Source organism: Onychomys torridus, chromosome 6 (genome assembly GCF_903995425.1).
Source record: "Onychomys torridus chromosome 6, mOncTor1.1, whole genome shotgun sequence".
NCBI lineage: Eukaryota > Metazoa > Chordata > Mammalia > Rodentia > Cricetidae > Onychomys > Onychomys torridus.
This window is the reverse complement of record NC_050448.1, coordinates 104,719,865-104,740,118: the sequence shown is the minus strand read 5'-3', so window position 1 is coordinate 104,740,118 and position 20,254 is coordinate 104,719,865. Positions and strand designations below refer to the sequence as shown.

Here is a 20,254-nt window from a genome sequence, read left to right as displayed (position 1 = left end):
GAGATGGCTAGTGTGTGCCACTAAGCTACTTCCAAGCACGGAAGCTGTACGCCTCCACCACCCCCACCCCCTCACAGCCGATGGGATCATTGCTAATGGACAGATAGCATACGCCGGTTTGGGTACCGGCTATCTGCTCCAAAGCAGATATCAAAGTCTCCAGAACATCCTCTCACTTGGAGGCAGACTCTGAGACAAGCAGAGTGCCTTCTTGACTTTCTGCCCTCTCCAGCCTTCCATCCGCTCTCTCCCTCTCTTTCTTTTCACAGCTTCCCTGACCAGCCTGGTTTTTTTGTGTTTCCTCTTTGCCTTCCATTGTCTGCCTTGGACTACCTGGTCCAACCAATGTGTCACTGAGTGGCTAAGTGAACCTTAAATGTAGGCATCCCTCCAAGTATGCAACTCCAGGATATGATTTCCACAGAGGGCAGAAGTTGAATGTTTACATAATTTGAGAGAAAAGAGAGGGGGGAAAAAACCCAAAAAACAAAACAAAACAAAACCACTTAGCTTCTTTGGCAAGCGACCTAATAAAATAGTGAAATTCAAGACGCCCTTTGGCTGAGAGAGCCGGACTGCACACACAGCAGGAAGAAGCCCCAGATCTGGTGGCAAAGGTTGTGTTTTCTATCGTAAGCACACCGCTTAGCCAAAGGCTTTCTCCCTCAAGGCTGCTGACAGAGGTTTGGCAAGATCTCCTCCTCCTGTTGGCGGATCGGCTCAAGCTCTGTTTTATATTTAACTCGCTCCAGTGCCCGAGGGGCCGGCCTGGGGAGAGCTGTTTATAGGGAGCTGGGCCAACATTCTCATCTGAACTCCTCCTTCAAGTCAGCTTCTCTCCCGAGTCCTCATCCCACTCCTTCGGTTCCGCATTCTCCCTGGAGTGGCCTGTGGGGACGTGCGGGACTGGAAAGAGACACTGGACGCCAGACAGAGAGGAGTGGGGAAGCAGAGCCAGGCTGCCGAAACAGGGGACTCCTTCCGATTGAAAAGGGAAGTCAGCTGACGATAGTTAGTTAAATTTAACATCCTTTCATGAGTAACGTCTGACTTCGGGAGGAAGATGAACTTTGCGGAGGAAGAGCCCTCTAAGAGATACTGCATTAGAGGCAAACATGTGGCCATCATCTGTGGGGTGGTGGCGGCGGTTGGATTAATAGTGGGTCTTTCTGTGGGTTTGACCAGGTCGTGTGATTGCTCTGGAGACACTGGGCAGGTCACAACCCATGCTCCTTCCACTGCCAGTACTTCATCCCAGGCTCCTTCCACTGCCAGTACTTCATCCCAGGCTCCTTCCACTGCCAGTACTTCAGCCCAGCCTCCTTCCACTGCCAGCACTTCAGCCCAGCCTCCCCAGGACCAGGACATCTGCCCTGCCAGTGAAGATGAAAGTGGAGAATGGACAAACTTCAGGCTGCCAGACTTCATCAAACCAGTCCACTACGACCTGGAGGTGAAGCCCCTGATGGAGGAGGACAGGTACACGGGCACAGTGACCATCTCTGTCAGCTTGAGCAAGTCCACCCGTGACCTGTGGCTGCACATCAGGGAGACCAGGATCACCAAACTGCCGGAGCTGAGGAAGCCCTCTGGAGAGCAGGTACCAATTCGACGGTGCTTCGAGTACAAGAAGCAGGAGTATGTGGTGATCCAGGCTGAAGAGGAGCTTACCGCCACCAGTGGTGACAGTGTCTACCTGCTAACCTTGGAGTTTGCCGGCTGGTTGAACGGCTCACTGGTGGGGTTTTACAGAACCACCTACACTGAGAACGGGGAAGTCAGGTACGTGCGGTGCGACGCTTCTCTGAGCCCAGCTTCCGCAGTGATTATTTTCCTTTCCATCTTTTATTTTGCTGGTCTAAGCCCTGTCTGCCGTTGGCTTCAATTCTGCTTGCTCATCTGGGAAGCAAAATGCCTCACCTTATTGTAGTTTGAAATTCTGTCACCAAGCTTGAAGGTGGTAAGTGGAATGTCTGGTGTAGAGAAACCAGTAAGTCTTTTCCTTGCTACACAAAGGTAAATCACAATTCACTGCATCCTACCCTGAACATCCACACAGACTACGTCAGACTTTTATGAATATGTGTGTATTTGGTAAATTTTACTCCTGATATTTTGGGGATATGTCATAATGATATGTTTTACAAGGAATGACAATTTCATTTGCAATGACAATGACATTAAATGTCAATTGTTATTTTGTGCAATTTCCTGGAGAAGGATCTTAATGAAAATTACACAAGATCTGACATTTCCTTGGGTGTTCATTGAAGAAAAAAAAGCCTTGTTGTGGCTTGTGGTCTTCTGGGATCAGAACCAGTTTGTACCTAGCTTTTCAGGGAATGCTTGAGACACATCCCCATGATGGCAATGGATAAGTCTCGGAGCTGCCAGCTATCATTAAGCATGCAGTAGTAACACTAGGCCTTTACAACGAGGCAGTCACAAATGTTTTTCTTCCCTACAGTGCTCCAAGAGGAAGAGTTTAAAATACACATTAAATAATTATGATTATAAAACATACATATTCTATCCAATCTAATCTATTATCTTTCTATCTGATAGTCACACACGTGAGTGAATTATCAGACCTCGGTTAAAGGCATGAGGGCCTTCCTTGAACTCATAAAGCCGTCACACTGTGAGCGTGGCTAGGGACCCAGACTACACTACACCTGAGCTGTCACTGCACTTGAACCTGCCTGGATATTTGCCTACACAGATTCTGCGGAGTGAAATGACTGAAAATAGCTGAGTGTCACAAATCAAAAGTGGGAGCTGGGGCCAGTCCTCGGTGGGTCTCTCTCCTCTGTTGTCCCAGCGTTTTACAGAGTGAAGCAAAATCTCTCAGTCAGATTTCTTCCTATTGTTTCTCAGAGAGGCTCAGAGAGTAAAAAACGTTCAATCAACTTCACATTATTGTGTGGCACATGGATAAACTGTATAGAAAGGAAAATTGAAAGAAAAGATCGGAGGGATCACATAATCTATCATGCAAGCAATCAAAGTCATAATTTTTCTTCCATTTTTAAAAATGACAGCAGAGCAAGATCTAGAAACAGTTTCACAGCTCAGTGGTATTGCCCACTAATGTGTTAATCTGCACTTTAACACTTCCCTAGGCAATCAAATCAAAACTGAATTACACTTATCTAACTATGTGGATTTTAAAATTTAATACATCATAAACTTTTTCTTTTGTCTTTAAATATTTACAAGAATCTGATATTAAAGATTGTACACTGCCTCATCTCATAAACACACTGAATTTTCTCAGTTTCTGCTGTTGGACATCTGTGCTGCTTCTGGTATATTATTGTTATTATAAACACACAGAGAAGGACATCTTTGCGTGAACATCTGCTTATGTCCCCAGGTTGGTAATTATCCTAAAAGCTGAGTTACCAGGTCAAGGGTACAAGAATAGCAAAAAACTTTTAGCACTTAACTTTATTTATACATGAATAATACACAGTCATTGCAGAGAACCTGAAAAAACAAAAGAGTGAAAAGTTAAAAAAACGTAAACATCCACCAATGAGTTGACTTGTTATTTGGTTATTTTCTTCTACTAAACGACATGCTGGACACATGCCTTGGTACAGCCATAGTGTAACTCACTCAGCTTTTCCAGTAAGCACGGATATTTAAGTTGCTCTTACACAGTGTAAGGACAACCTTACAGATAATCGCTTATGGTTGTCTCCAGCTTGAGTTTTCTGGTGTTTTTCATAGCATTGGTAAGGTCTAAGCAGAATTTGATATTATGGTAGGGTTGACATAGAGGCAGATGAGAAGGTAAAAAGTCACAGAAATTGTGGTGGGAACAAGACGCTGAGTTTGTTGGTGAGGTTTCTATACACCAGCAAACTAGAGATAACTTTCGGGAAGACACTGGAGAAAACTGTGGAAAGAAGAAGAGGGTCACTTTCGGGACAGGGGAAAATGAGTGAGGGTGACACAGGGGTCATGGCTGGTGAAGGATGGAAACCTCCATCCATGCACAGAGGAGACATTGCAGATCAGGGAGGAGAGGAAGGCAGACCAGGTGACATCAAGATGGAGACGCATGGGAAGAAAGCCTGGAGGAAAACAGCTCAGGCCTGCCGGGTGACTCATGGTAAGGAAGGGCTGAAGTTAGGGATCCAGGGTGCCCAAGATGGAGAGCCTGTGTGATGGCCCTACCCTTCCGTTGATGCTGGAAACAGAAGAAGTTGGTGTAGAAATTCAGTTTTAGACGTGCTGAAGCCTGTTAGAACCAGCTAGTAGGAATCTGGGTAAATACCTCTGAAGCAAAAATGCTAAAGTTTATGATATGATTAATAGCTGTTTGAAAACAGTGTATCTATGGGAAAATATATTATCACACTCAAATGTGTATACTCCATTGTGAGGTTTTGATCTTGAAATTTTAGCTATAGTTGATGACTCTTAGCTCATGGAAAGTTATCAGTAGAGTGAGATTTATGAGGAGGTCTTATATGCTTGTTGCAGGGCTAGTGGTTTTTCTTTACTTTGGAAGCAAGGAAAGTTCACTTGGCCTTGAACATCTTCTGCATAAAAAGCAACACAATTTGGAATTAAATGATGAACTGGTCCATTCAGTCCTCCATAACAACTCCACTGAGATGTGAGTGACCACCCTCCATCAAATGAGCACCTCGTGTGCAGGACTCAGGAACCCTTAACTGACTGTAGACATGGTGTTGGTAGTTGCTACCCCTAACAACAGAAGCCCCCCAGCTTAAGGATTTAAGCCAGACTTTGCTGTTTGTTTTGCTGGCTCACATTATTAAGTTGCTCAACATAGCCTGGGAGTTGTTCTTGGGAGCATGATGCCAGTGATTTATGAGGTAAGGCAATTGTTTGGTATTTTTTTTTTCTAAAGTTGATTCAGAGTGAGCAAGGCTGAGAGTTATGGTGTTCCTTTTCCTTCCTCAGCTTTCTGGAAAGTACATTGGTCTGATGCAGTTGAGGAAGGCAGACAGAGGTTCTCCTTGATGGCGAGTTAATAAGCTAAAAGGAGCAAGATTTTAAAGTCGACTGAGTGACTTATTAGCATGGCCCAGGGAGGTCCCCTGGAGAAGTGGTTTGCTCAGCACATTTGCTGGTGTAATTAATTACACCAAACATGGCAGAGTCCCTTCTGTGTGTTAGCTGCTGTTCTTGGGCAAGTCTCATTCACTGGTAGCCCAGCTCAGATTTTAAAAAGGACTTTTAATCACAAAATAAAGATTGTGATCTAAAAATCACTTTATATTGCTATTTTATATACCTTGTCTTCAAATTTACTTACCATTTAGGAAATTCTGGTGGCAAGTCAGAGTTGGCCTCTATCAACTGAGTTTTCTGCATTCTTCAGTAGTCCATGAGAGAAACAAGAAACAAGTTACCTTTTCTTGTGTTTGTTGTTGTTTTGTTTGGAATAAGACAGGGTCTCACTATGTAGCTCTGGCTATACTGAAACTCACTATGTAGACAAGGCTGGCCTCAAACACATAGAGATCTGCCTGCCTCTGCCTCGAAAGTGATGGAATTAAAGGCCTACACTGCCAATGCCTGGCATAAGTTACCATCTTAAAATATGCTTGTATTACCAAGAGGACTTACACAAAACATATTTTTCCCATTGCATAGTCCAGCCAAATAAATGAATTTGAAATACTATTAGATTGCAAAAAACACTGTGTCGGAAAGTCTGGGGCTGCTGTGGTAGTGCATGTGTTAATCCCAAAGATCTGAGGAGAAAGACCACAAACCCAAGTCACTATGGTCAAATTAATTAAAGCTAGCAGTTAATTAAAGCAAGCTTTTTTATGTGTATACATGGGCTGTCTCCCCCTAAAGGTCAGGTTCAAGAGATCGGCATTGAATGTGAGGAAGACAGTTTTTTTTTCAGAGCTGAGGACCGAACCCAGGGCCTTGCGCTTGCTAGGCAAATGCTCTACCACTGAGCTAAATCCCCAACCCCCATGACAATGTTTTTTTTTTTTTAATTTATTTATTTTTCTTTTATGTACATTGGCATTTTGCCTGCATGTATGTCTGTGTGAGGGTATCAGATCTCGGAGTCAGAGACAGCTTTGAGCTGCCATGTGGATGCTGGGATTTGAGCATAGGTCCTTTTGGGAAAGCAGCCAGTGCTCTTAACCACTGAGCCATCTCTCCAGCTCCGACAATGTTTTTATAATTCAGGGGTAGAGGGTTTCCAAATGGAGGATTTGGCAGGCAAAATAGGGGGGGGGGGTTACAGGAGCAGAACATAAATGTAACAAGTTAGTCATAACAATTTCTTGAAACGATGCCATGGTTGCAAGGTGGTCGTACCAAGGTCATCACACAGGTGGTTACAAAGATATAGTTGTTGTTTCCTGGAACAGGTAGTATGGAGTCATCTGTAGTTAAGGTTACAGATGGAGCATAGCTCAGTCCTTGAGAAACAGAGATGTGATCATAAACAGGAATGGACCTACTTTGTGCTATAAAATGGCTTTTAAGACTAAAATGGAGGCAGGCTGGTTCATCACATGCTTATAATGTCAGCACTGGGGCAGCCAAGGATGATGAGAAGTTCAAGGCTTACCTGGACCACACAGCATGGCCCTGTCTCAGAAAGGCAAAGAAAGCCTAGTTTATCCTCTCGATGTACAGGGGATAGCATGAGGTGTGTCTTGGCACTGCCATACACATTTCAAGGACGTTACTTCGTAAGATGGTTCCTACGGTGCATCAGGCCAGACTTACTCTGGTGACTATGAAGACACTAAATCAGGTTTTGTGACTTACTGAAGGTCACATGTGAGAAAACACATTCCTCTTAAAAGAGAGTTTTCTCTTTAAAATCGTGTGTCTCCGCACTTGGACAAGGGGGGAAAATAGTAGATATTTTGCCTGCCTGCCGGCAATTAATATCATTCACTTTCCCTACACAACTAGGTCTTCATAATTGTGTTAGACTCAGTGTGACTGCTAAACAGGCCGCCAAGGCAAAACAGACCCACTGCACCGACACAGCAGCACCCTCCTCTCATCCCTGTGCACAAGCCAAAGCAAGAGCACTGTAATATAGGAGAACAATTGGTCAGAGAGCTTTTGAAAGGGAGGGTGTAAAAGGATTAAACATTCTCCTCTCACCTGGGTTCTCAGGAGTTTCTACTCTAGCATCTTGCAGAAGTTTGAGAAACCTATACAAACCTATGAAGACTGTTGCCTGGAAGGGCCACTCGACTCCCTGCTTATTCTGGGCTTTTGTGAGGCGCTTGCCTGAGCCAGATTCCGCCCAACACACACACACACACACACACACACACACACACACACACACACACACGTCTCTCTCATCACTTTGTTGGCTTATTTCTGAGGTGGACTAAGCTGAAACAAGATTGTTCCTTTTCCTTCACCTCTGGGGGAAAATCCAAGGTCAAAACAATTCAAAGAAAAAGGCAGCTGAGCAAGCATGGGTTGTCCCTTGCTGCATCTTGTGCTGAGACCTTCCTACTCTGGAAAAAGGTGAGGGATTCCTCACAATCTGATATGTTTACAATCCAGTATAATCTACAAAAGGTTTAAAATGAAGGTTTGTTGCAGGACATATAGTGCATACCTTTAATCCCTGTAGAGGCAAAGGCAGGTGAATCTGTGAGTTCAAGGACAACCTGGTCTACATAGTGAGTTCTTGGGCACCCAGGACCACCCAATGAGATCCTGTCTCAAACAAAACAAAACAAAACAAAACACAATGAAATTTCCATTTACTGAACTGTTAACATCATGCTAACCAATTATTCTGTTGCAGAAGAGACCCTTGGCTAAGGCTTTTCTTAGATAACTTGATTAAAAACAAAACAAAACAAAACAAAAAACCACCAACAAGAAAAACCACTTCAAACTTAGAGAAACATTAGAAGAGCGGTATTTGGAATGTCTGAAAATAATTTACCCAGATTCACCAATTATTTATATTTTGCCCCTTTCGGCCTTCTCTTTTCTCTCTGAAGAACTCATTTACATCTTGACATCAGGGTGCATTTCTTAAGTGCAAGGCATTGTCTAACAACTATATAGCAGCTTAAGAAAATCAAAGAATTTAGCATCAATACAATTACGTAAGCCAGGGTTCATAATCAGGTTTCTTTAGTTAACTCCGTCATAGCTTGCTGGTTTTTCATTGTCCCCAGTATCCCACCTTGGAAGTGTGCCCAGCACGACAAGCTCCTTCAAACCCAAGCTTTCCCCCAGCCCTTCTTCATCTTTCTCGATGCCAGTAGTTCTGAAGAGGATGGGCCAGTTGTTTTGAGAATGCCCCTAGGTTTCCATTTGTGTGGCTCTTTTCAAAATGTCAGAGGAGCATTTCTATCAGGAGACTCAGGCAACTGAGGCCCTGTAGTATTCGGGCGGGGGTGCAACTGTTCATAAATCAGTTATTGCTGTTGATATTACTTTTAAACCATGCCCTTCAGGTAATTTCCAATGGGCTTCTTCAGAGTGAGAGCAACAGGGTTTGTAGGTCACTTTTCTGGAGACTGTTTGAAGCACCCAAATACGTCTTTACCCAATTCTTTTGGTAAAGAATATCTGAAGATTTTCTAAATCTGGTATTCTTTCTAAAATTCTTGGTCTCTAAAAGTCCTCTGAGATGTGTCTCATTGGTAGAGTGCGTACTTGGCACGCAGAAAACCCCGAGGTCAATCTCTAGCATTGCAATATCAAATGTCTACAATCTACTTAAAGAAGAATTAAAATCAAACTTGAAATCAAAGGAAGAATTCATAGGCTGTCCTCACTAGCTTCTCTGCTGCTGTGATAAAATACTGATCAAAACCAACTTGAGGAAGGAATGATTTAGCTTCTTATGTCACAAACCATCAACGCCGGAAGCCAGGGAAGGAACTCAAGGTGGGAATCTGAAGTAGAAACTGAAACAAACTATGGAGGAATGTTACTTGGTGACTTAATTTCCATAGTTTGCTCAGCCTGCTTTCTTATAGAACCCAGGCTCACCTGCTGAGGAACAGCACCACCCATAGTGGGCTGGGCCCTCAAGAAAATGCCCCCACAGACACCCACAGGCTAGCCTGATGGAGGTAATGACCTGAGTTTGATCCCTAGAACTTTTGGTAGAGGGAGAGGGCGGACTCCAGCAGCTGACCTCTGATCACACTGCTATAGTGTGCCCACCCACCTCCCACTATAAATAAAATGTGAAAAAGTAGTTAAGAAAAAAGAACAAGAAAGGATTCATGTAGGGCCGGGCGTGGTGGCACACGCTTTTAATGCCAGCACTTGGGAAGTAGAGCCAGGTGGATCTCTGTGAGTTCGAGGCCATCCTGGGCTACAGAGTGAGATCCAGGACAGGCACCAAAGCAACACAGAGAAACCCTGTTTTGAAAAACCAAAAAAAAAAAAAAAAAGAAAAGAAAAGAAAAGAAAGGAATGGATTCATGTATTCTTAGTTTATTCAACAGGTTGTATTCCCATTCTGTCGATTTTGATGTTCCAATTCTCACAGGTTTGGCAAGTAGTAATCCTGTCAAGCAGACACCTGTGTCCTTCTCACCTATTCCCACAATTCTTTGAGTACTTCTTGCTTTCTTGGCGTGACAAGATGATCTGAGTCATCATGGACTTCTTACCCAGCCCTACCTAGAAGCAGCCCCTTCTGTAAGGAGCCCTGGCTCCTGTTAGTAGAGAATTGCATTTGGAACTCGTCATCTGGGAGCAGAAAATGCCAGCAATGTGTATTATTATGAGTATTGGGTGTGTGTGTGTGTGTGTGTGTGTGTGTGTGTGTGTGTGTGTGTGTAGTACCTACAGAATAAATGAAAAGTTCTAATAATTTAGATTTTTTTTTTTGTGGTGGTGGTTTTTTTAAATCTTTTTTTTTTTTGTCCTTTGTGTGTGTGTGTCTTTTTGTCCTCAGGAGCATAGCGGCCACTGACCATGAACCAACGGATGCCAGGAAGTCCTTCCCTTGTTTTGATGAGCCCAACAAGAAGGCAACTTACAACATATCCATCATTCACCCCAAAGAATACTCAGCAGTTTCAAATATGCCAGTGGCAGTAAGTATTTTTAATTCTGTGTCTGTACATACACTGTTTGCAGTGTTGAACTACCTGATTCACCATGGAAGGGAACTCTGAATTCTAGAACTAAATGTGCCATGCAGCTATCAATTTAAAAGACTAATAGTACATTCTAGCAGTCTTTTATTCCTTGACTCTAGGAAATTGTCAGCTTATAACATCACAGTCCAGTAATAAATTCACTTTGATTTTTTTTGGTTTTTCAAGACAGGGTTTCTCTGTGTAGCTTTACGCCTTTCCTGGAACTCACTCTGTAGACCAGGCTGGCCTCGAACTCACAAAGATCCTTCTGGCTCTGCCTCCCGAGTGCTGGGATTAGAGGCGTGCGCCGCCCCCGCCCGGCAATAGGTGACTTTTTAAAAGCCTTCTCTTCATTATCACTTATCATTCAACCCCTGAACTTCGAAAATGAACTTCTGAGTAGGGAGTGGGGCTTGAGGTATTCATTTGTTTGTCTTATTTGTGGTTGATCTTATGATAAATAAGGATGATTTTCTGTTCTCCACAGAGAGAAGAAGTAGTGGATAACAACTGGAATAAAACAATTTTTAAGAAGTCTGTCCCCATGAGCACTTACCTGGTATGCTTTGCTGTACATCGGTTCGCCTCTGTACAGAGAACGTCCAAGAGCGGCAAACTTGTGAGTCTTGTCAGATTTCAAAAACTCCTGGGGATTTAGCTCAGTGGTAGAGCGCTTGCCTAGCAAGCGCAAGGCCCTGGATTTGGTCCTCAGCTCTGGAAAACAAACAAACAAACAAAAAAAACTCACCACCAATGCATTTGTGATTAACTTGCTGGCTTTTAAAAATACCTGCTTATTGGTTTTCCATACAACAGGCAAGAAACCCCATCAGTCACCAGGTTTTGGGAGCTCAGTAATTAAACAACACAGAAAAGTTCAAGCTGCCAGGACACAGGTGATAAATAAAGGTGACAGGCATGAATATGTACAGCCTTGAAATATTCTAAAGGGAAAATTCATTGAAAATCCAAAACTAATTCCCATATAGACCAGCACAAGTGTGTCAGACTATGTGGCCCTACCCAACTGGATTACAGGGCCTGGCATAAATGTTAGAAGGAGCTTTTATATAGAGAGGGGGTTGGGAGGTGAATATTCTGTAAACAACAGGAATTGAGCAGTTTATGGAGCCATTTCTATATGTAACTTTTGTTTGAAATAGGGTTTCCTTGTGTATCCTTGGTTGTCCTGGAACATACTCTGTAGATCAGGCTGGCCTTGAACTCAGAGAGACCTGCTTCTGCCTCCCCAGTGCTAGGATTAAGGGCGTACACCACCATCACCCAGCAATATGTGTAATTAAAATCAGGCAGCCACTTCCTGAGACCCCAAGTCAAGAAAAACAAACATGTATTTCAAAGTATATAAGTTTTAAATCAACAAATTGATACAGAAACATAAAAAGTCAACAAATAACAGAAATAGTTTTGAAAATATGAATATTTTTTAAATGAAAGCTTCAATGACTTCCTTTGAAATTTTTTTACAATTATTTATTTACTGTATGCATGTGTGAGTGTACATGCAAGTGTGAGTTCTCGTATGTGTGTGTGTGCGTGTGCGTGTGCGTGTGCGTGTGCGTGTGCGTGTGTGTGTGTGTGTGTGTGTGTGTGTGTGTTTGTGCGCTGCACCTATGGTATGGAGGTCAAGGACACCTTGTGGGAGTTTATTCTCTCCTTCTACGAAGTAAGATTGGGGCTTGAACTTGGGTCTTCAGAGTGTCACCAAGAAGTCCCGTTACCTGACGATTTAGCTTGCTGTCCCAGTGACTTCCTTTTGAAAACCTGAAACCATTTTACCTGTAAGTTTTTTGGTCTGGGGGTTAGAGAGGGGGCTCAGGTTAAGAGCACTGGCTCTTCCTGAGAACCTGGATTTGATTGCCAGCATCCACATGGCTCACAACCATCTATAACTCTAGTTCTGGGAAATATGATGCCCTTTTCTGGCTACCTCATATGCCAGGCATGCATGTGATGCACAGACATACATGCAGGCAAAACACCTGCTCACATAAAATAATCAACAAATATTTTTTAAAAACTAAAAATTTTTTGGTTTGTTTTGGAAGCCCCTATTTGTCTACTATTTAAATACTTGTTTTGCTTAGGAAGCAAGTTAATTCACCTCTATAACATATATATGCATGCATATATTATAGACATACACACACACACACACACACACACACACACACACACACACAACCACATGGCACCCCTCACAGTATGCATTGATAAGGAAGAAGTCACTACCCCATTTTACAGATGAGAAACTTGAAGCCGAGGGAATTCAAAGCTTTCCTGAAGAGCCACCTGAGGAGTGGTAGGGACTCCCATTCTGGATTCTTTCTACAACATCATGCTCCGCTAAGGTTTCTGGGAAATGTGAAGTTCTGAAAGTTTCATTACCTCATCACCAATCATCCTTCCCATGAAGTAAAACTTGCTACTGGGAAAAAACTGCCTTCATTTGGGTATTAATGGGGTCGGTATGGAGAGATGCTAAAACTGGGTTTCTGATATCCAGGTTATAGTGCGTGGGGGAACATTTCACTTGGGGCTCGGGAGACCTGATCCAGCTCAACTCTTCCAACATATATTGCTTTGATCAAGGGCACCACCACTTCCCAAAGATAACATTGAGGATTGGGGAAACGGCACCGATAGAGGAAACTGCTTTTCTAGAATCTGCTTCGCATAGTCGGTGGTGTACCTCTGGCTTGATAGAAAGTTAAGGCCATTAGTGAAGTTCATGTTTTTCTCTCACTGTCATAGCAAATGGGGACAATTTACTGAGCGCTTCCTCGAGAACCTGCACTTCATCGCATACAGGTGTTTTCCACATTAAATTTTTACAGTATGATTACATTCTGAGCACTTGTTTAAAATTTTTGAGTAGAACATCTAGACAAGGCAGAAAGGCTGAGTGATTCCTCTCTGCTCATATAGTTTTCTGAGTCAGAATGCAGCCAAGTAGCCAGCAGAGGACATCACATTCTTAGGTACTTTCTAATAGCAACCGTGAGCTTGAGTTTCCAGATGACTCCCTCGATGAATCCCCTAGCAGCTCTGCTGGCTGGGTGAGTCGTTATGGGGGTATCAGCTTTTGACTAGATTCTAAGGCTGGATTTCAAGTAAAGGAATGGGGTGACATTGTGGAAAACATTGTGGTGGTGGTGGTATCTGGTAGTCTGAAAGCTGGTCCTTTCTGTTTATAGCGTCTTCCCAAGTTCAGTGTTCTGATACCAGACCTCTCCACAACTCATGATCTAACCCCATCACTCTTCTTGATCCTTCCAACATGGATGACTTTCCTCTTGTCTTCTGAGACAGGGCATTCTGGATGCCTTTCCCATCTCTGTCCCACCCGTCACCACAGTGAAAACTCTGTGCTCTGTTCAGTCCCTGGCTTTCTGAAATTATTTCTGGGAACCTTTCTAAATGAAGCTCTCGTGAATCAAATGGCATGACTTTTGTGTTCATTGTATGGACACCAAGAACCTATTGTTTTGTATCTCAAAAGCATACAGTTCATTTCCCGCTGTACCCTCATTCTCCACTGGTCTTAAAAGCAACGTGGGTGCCACCTTGCGCTGTCACTCAGGCAGAAGGAAGTGCAGACAAAGAGAGTCACCGAGGTTAATAACTGGTTCTGGCGATGAGACCAGAACTTGGACGTGTCAAGTAAGCGCTGTGGCAATGTTTTCCTATTCACTCCATGCTGTCTCTCTGCAACATAAATGTTGCTGCTCTCTCTATTCTGCAGCTCGGTAAAGCGAAGCTGCAGCTTCACTAGTGAGAAAAGAGGAAGTGTGGTGATGTGGGAGCCAAACTTGTTCTGAATTCTGTGCTCATTTCTGTCTTGCACTTTGCATTGGTTATCTTTCTACTGCTGTGATAACCCGCATGACCAAGGCAAGTTATGAAAGAGAGTGTTTAATTGGATTTGTAGTCCCAGAGGGTATGAGTCCATGATGGTTGAGTTAATGCAGCAACTGAAACCCCGTATATCCATCCACAAGCACGAGGCAGAGAGAGAGCGGTGGGGATGGCAGGAGGATTGTGAAAAAGCCCACCCCCAGTGACACACCTCTTCCAACAAGGCCACACCCCCAATCCTTCCCAAACAGTTCCACTGAGTACCAAGTATTCAAACATGAGCCTATGGGACCCATTCTGACTTAAACCACCACACACTTAACTTCACTGGCAAACATTCAAAGTTTTACTTTTAAATCCCCTTTGAACTCTCAAATTTTAAAGAAATGTCCACATCTTTGGGGCTGCATTTTTCAGCTATTGATGCATTTCATGGAACTTCATAATTAAACAGTGTGTGTGTGTGTGTGCAAATACACAGTTTAATTACCTCTATCTATCTATCTATCTATCTATCTATCTATCTATCTATCTATATCTATATCTATCTCTCTCTCTCTCTCTCTCTCTATATATATATATATATATATATATATATATATATATATATATATATATGGGAAAAATAAAAGGTATGAAAATCCATCTATCAGTTATTAGTTCAGGTCAGATGATACTACCAAATTAATTAGTTAAGACAAATAAAAAGCTTTTGGTTTTCAGAGCTCTTTGGATTTTTTAATTGTGGTTAAGAGGTTGTAGGAACATGATCTAAGAGTTTCAGTAAAATGATCAGCAGTTATATCAAATATGACATTTTATTAGCAGTAGTAGTTCAAAATTCACAGAACTGACATGTAGCATGGTAAGCTTCTTGCAGGGGAAGGCCTGATAACGTCACCTGCAGTGACCCTCAGAAGCAAACGTTGATGAGGACTGTACAAAGTTTGGGGTTTGGAGATATAAACAGGCACCGAGGAAGAAAATGGTATAAAGCCTCATTGAATTGTTCTAGGAAAAGTTGGTCAGTTGTGATGGTCAAGTCTAACAAAGAGACACATGAAGTGTGTGACAGCAATCAATTAGATATCAACACTGTGGGTTTATATCTCATCCCTCAAATTGCTAGTGACACTGGAAAAGTATCACATTAAGAAATCTAAATGCCCACTTTGTGGGGCTGGAGAGCTGGTGCAGCAGTTAAGAGCACTCATTGCCCCCCCCCTCCAGACAGGGTTTCTCTCTGTAGCCCTGGCTGTCCTGGAACTCACTCTGTAGACCAGGCTGGCCGTCAGTTCACAGAGACCCACCTGCCTCTGCCTCCCAAATGCTGAGATTAAAAGCACCACCACCACCAGGCTATACTTGTTGCCCTTGAGGAGAGCCCATGTTCGAGACTCAGTACCCATGTGGCTGCTCACCACCACCTCTCTCTGGGGAATCTGACATTCCTTTCTGGCCTCCTCAGGTACACATGGCATACACATGGTACACAGACCATGTCAAAGCCCTCATACATGCAGTCAAAATACTCATACACATAAAAGAAAATCAATGAAGCATTAAAAAAAAAATAAGCCTGCTTTATAAGAGGGTCCAGGATGATAAGAGAAAAGCAACTAAAATAATGACAGAGCAGATGCATCACAACTTGCAAATGAAGAATGAATTTAAAATGGAGTTTAGAAAGTCCAGACTATGTGGTAGACTCGGTGTTTTGAGGTAGGGCTAGTCCTCTGTAGTCGTGATATGTATCAGTAATTTAATTTCCCCCAAGAAGATACCCTACTTTAGAAAATAGATACATAACAGTTAGGTTCTTAAATCCTTCCATTTACAGATGAAGTTTATAAACTTCATATTTGACCATTAAAAAAATTTCTTGAATAATGAAAGCTGATATGTCTTGAAGATAAGGAAAGAAAGGCCTGGATGCATCAGTCTTTCCTGCCCCTTACTTCCGAGGAGTTGGTCATGAACTTGAGAATGATCATCTCAGGAAATCGAGCCTGTGAGCTGGAATGTGGGTAATCATCAGTAAAAGTGATAGCGATTCAGCAGGGACTTTGTTCTGGACAGAAGTGCTAAGAAACCAGAGAAACGTTAACCTCTGCTGAAGCCCAGAGGGAGGAGAGGGGTACAAGAATGGGACATGATGACACTACCATCAGGGAGCTGGAAACAGACAGCAGAGCAGGAGTGAGGGTGACAACAGAGGGGGTGATGTCTTTCTAAGTCCTCAGTCCACACTCCACAGGTGTTCTGCAACTGAAAGGTTGTCACACGCTTTATACACAGGCTTCAAAAGTCACAGTGTTGGCACTTTCATGGAGTCTTCCATGTCAAAAAAATGTTCCTAACATGAGGCAGAGATACACTCATGGATATGCTTTGGCTAACTGCAACATCTTCAGAATTCTTCAAATTTTATGATTATAGATGGGGATTTTGAAACTAGGACAAGGATTGTGTTAAATAACCAGCATGCTGTTCTGTGTGTGATTCCTTAGCTCACTGATTGAATCTGTGTTTAAAAACATATGGCCTATGGTGGTTGTCTGAAAGGGTCCTAGATGACAGGAAATCTGCGTCAGGCTGGGCGCAGACAGTGCGCGATTTTGTGTGGGGACGGGTGTTGGGGGTTCCCTTAGAAACAAGTGAGATAGGATCTGCTCTGATTCCAAGTGAATGAATGCTGATAGTGGTCTTTTCTGTTGCTGTCACCAAGAGAAATGTGGAGAAAGAGAGAAAGGAACTGATCCCCTTCAGAAGCATGTTTGAAAGAAGTCCACGGGAGCTGGGGACACAGCTCAACCGTAGTGTAGCTGAGTACTCAAGTCCCGGCATCAGGAAAAGAGCCCACCTTCCGTGGGTAATAGGAAAACACAGACAGACAGCCCAAAGCATGGGACGCGTAGACAGCAGGGAGGAACTGCTCTCCCTGAAATGTGTGATGGAGAATGAGTGTGGCAGACAATCTGAGTGAGTCATGTCACACCAAGTTGTTGACAGGTGAAAGGTCCCGAGTCTTTCCATTGACAATAAGGCAACGCCATGCCACCACGCTGGCTTTGGCTTTCATGAGCGGTTTCCGTTGTTCGTTTTAGTGGCTACCAGCTGGATCCTTAGGTTCGGGTGTTGCTTGGAGAAGGCATGGCATTGCTTTCCAAGAGGATAGCAGAGGGAAGTAGAAATGGACCCTCTCCTCTCTTCTGACAAGTAAAAATTAAAAGCCCCAAGGAATGTGAGGGAGGTCACTGACTGTGGTGGAAGTTCATTTCTGTTTATGTAAAAGAAGTGAGACCATCACTTAGCTGGGATAAGGAGTAGTCAGTCAGCACTGGTCATTTAAGGGACGTTCTTTCAGAATCTGTTCTTTATGTTGTTGGAGTCCTCCAGAGTTCTCTTCTAAGAACCAGGCTTGGAGGCGCATGCTCAGGTGCGCATCACCTGTAGCAATGCAGCGGGAACAGGAAATGAGTCGGTTTCATTTTTCCCTCTCTCCTGTGTTTTTCTAATCTTGAATCATCTAGTCTAGTTGGGTCAATGGTCTTGAACTTACTAAGATGACGGCATCGGTCTTTGCTGGAGGGTTTTGGATCAGGTCTCGGGGTTCGCGTGTATATTTCACTTGGCTTTCTTGCGAATGTAGCAGACTGTTGTCTGAAGCACTGTTCTCTCTCACACATGCAGAAAATTACTAAACAACCAGGAGGTTCCTGAGCACAAACCATCCAGGGACAACTCTCTGTGTCTGCTTTGAAGAATTCTTAAAATTTTTTCTATAATGTCATGTATGATTAGAATTGGAAAAAAAAATCTGCACTCAGCAGTCAGTTTGATTTGTAAATTAGGTCGTAAAGCCATAAAACAATACTCAGAGAGCTGACACAGCTTACTTACTCTCTCTTGGGAAAAGTTTGGGTCATCATATTTTAGGCTCTGGGAGTAAAATGAGAGAAACATGGCGGGGCCATTTAGAAAAGTAGAGTGGAATATCACCAAGGGAAATGTGTAATCAAAAGCACCGTAGATGCAAAAACTAAACTGGATTTGTTTCCTCTCAAGAAACTGCATGCACAAGACAAATCAATGGGTACAGGGAAAGGTAAACAGATACACTGATCCATAGATACCACTAAGAATACAAGTTGTTTTGTGTTTTGTTTTTTAGTCTTTTAAAAATCATTTATTTAGTTTACTTTTATGTGCATTAGTGTTTTGACTGCTTATATGTCTGTGTGAGGATGTCAGATCTCCTGGAACTGGAGCTGTAGACAGTTGTGAGTTGCCATGTGGGTATTGGAAGGATCTCTGGAAGAGTAATCAGTGCTCTTAACTGCTGAGCCATCTCTCCAACCCCAGACAATGCAAATTTTAAATATAAGAAAGTGATAATATCGTTTAACGTCTGAGGCATTCTTCCTTAGGCTGTTTCTAATTACCAATGACACACAGTTACATCTTAATGGCCTTTTACACAAGTCTTAGAGCAGTGATGTGGTTTGTCCAAGGCTACACAAAGCTGCTGGGGACCAGCCTATTACAAAGCAGGCTTGGGATTCAAACTAGGTGCTCCAATTCCATTCATTTATATCGTGTTTTGCTTTGTGTACATGTGTTTTATCAAATGAGGACTCATCTCTCCAAATGTTTGTGTTCTGTTTACTAGCTCACTATTTATGTCCAGCCAGAGCAAAAGGAAACAGCGGAGTATGCTGCAGACATAACTAAAATTGTATTTGATTATTTTGAAGAATACTTTGCTATGGAATATTCTCTTCCTAAACTGGGTGAGAAAATGCTTTTATTTCTTCAAGTTGCCTTTGTTTTTGTTTGTCTTCCCCAAGTTAACCTAGTGTGTCTAATTATATTACCATTAATTACTGATCATTCCTGAGTCTTTTTAGTATCGCCTGCACTACATGTCTGATGTTTACCACAAGCTCAAAGGTCCATTCTAGGTCTTCCAAAAATAATAGGCATTCTTTATTCTCATATGATGGAGATATAGTCTTTGATTTGCAAATTGAGATGAAAATGTATACACAAAACTGCAGAGCTTGCTCACAGTGAGCCTCAAACAACTTCCTACATCATTTGATTAAAAAAATCAGTATTCAGCCGGGCGGTTGTGGCGCACGCCTGTAATCCCAGCACTCGGGAGGCAGAGGCAGGTGAGTCTACAAAGCAAGTTCCAGGAAAGGCACAAAGCTACACAGAGAAACCCTGTCTCAAAAAAAAAAAAAAAAATCGGTATTCATTCAATGGTTTACATGCATGGCCCTTCAGGGTCAGTGATGTTGTAAGAGGCCCATGTGCTTCCAATCTGCCCTTGGTTGTGCAAGATCCTCTGGCCCTGGAGATGACACACTGAAACTTCCCCCACAGTTTTCTTTTCTCTAATATGAAGATAAGCATGTTCTCTGTGAAAAGTGGAAGTAGTCCAAATGATGCTGTCTCCATCACTAGCAGAGGCACTTTATTAACAAGCTTGAGCGCTTGGTTTGAGTAAAGCTGTAAGACCCTTGAAGAAGCTTGTAAGGAAGGTGCTATGAGAACCAACCAAGAACCCACTTCCCCAGATAGGTCCTACTGCCCCCCCCCCCCTTTTCGGATTTGTTTATTATTATGTATATAATGTTCTGCCTGCACGTATGCCTACATGCCAGAAGAGGGCACCAGATCTCATTATAGATGGTTGTGAGCCACCATGTGGTTGCTGGGAATTGAACTCAGGACCTCTGGAAGAGCAGCCAGTGCTCCTAACCTCTGAGCCATCTCTCCAGCCCCAGTCCTTAATAAATGCCTTGGAAGGCAAAAGACTCTGTGGCTCTGTGTGTGTACATACCTCATTTTCTGTTCAATGGCCCTTTGTATCACTTAGCAATTATTAGGGGAGACAGAAAGACAAGTAACCTTTTACCGGAGTCAGAAAGGACATTGTGAAAGAATGGAGAACCCAGATCCACAGAGCTCACTTGTAGCCAGGAAGACCTGAGATGCAGAACTCACACTGATTTCTTCCTTTCTCTCTCTTCTCTTCCCTTGCCTTCATTGCATCTTCCACACTTTCAGAATTAGCTATACAATAGAGTCTTTGGAAACGGTGTCCTCATTTACATCAAAAGGGAGTTGAACTGATGTTATTAATTATAATGTCTGTATTCGCTAGAGAAGAGCTTGCTTTCATTTGCTCAAGGATTTGTTCAAATTATACTTTCCAACATTGTGAATGATGTTGGGTGTGGAGGAAATACTTTCTC

At 42.9% G+C, this 20,254-nt stretch overlaps 1 protein-coding gene across 1 annotated transcript in view; it reads left to right on the top strand.

The window, feature by feature from the left end:
• Nucleotides 1-846: 846 nt before the first annotated feature.
• The window catches only part of LOC118585640 (glutamyl aminopeptidase), a 64,819-nt gene continuing 45,411 nt past the window's right edge, over nucleotides 847-20,254 (top strand). The window contains exons 1-4 of the mRNA XM_036190419.1: nucleotides 847-1,782; nucleotides 9,923-10,064; nucleotides 10,597-10,728; nucleotides 18,661-18,781. Of these exons, the coding sequence (XP_036046312.1) occupies nucleotides 1,064-1,782; nucleotides 9,923-10,064; nucleotides 10,597-10,728; nucleotides 18,661-18,781 (1,114 nt within the window). The 5' untranslated portion in view covers nucleotides 847-1,063. The remainder of the gene's footprint in view (nucleotides 1,783-9,922; nucleotides 10,065-10,596; nucleotides 10,729-18,660; nucleotides 18,782-20,254) is intronic.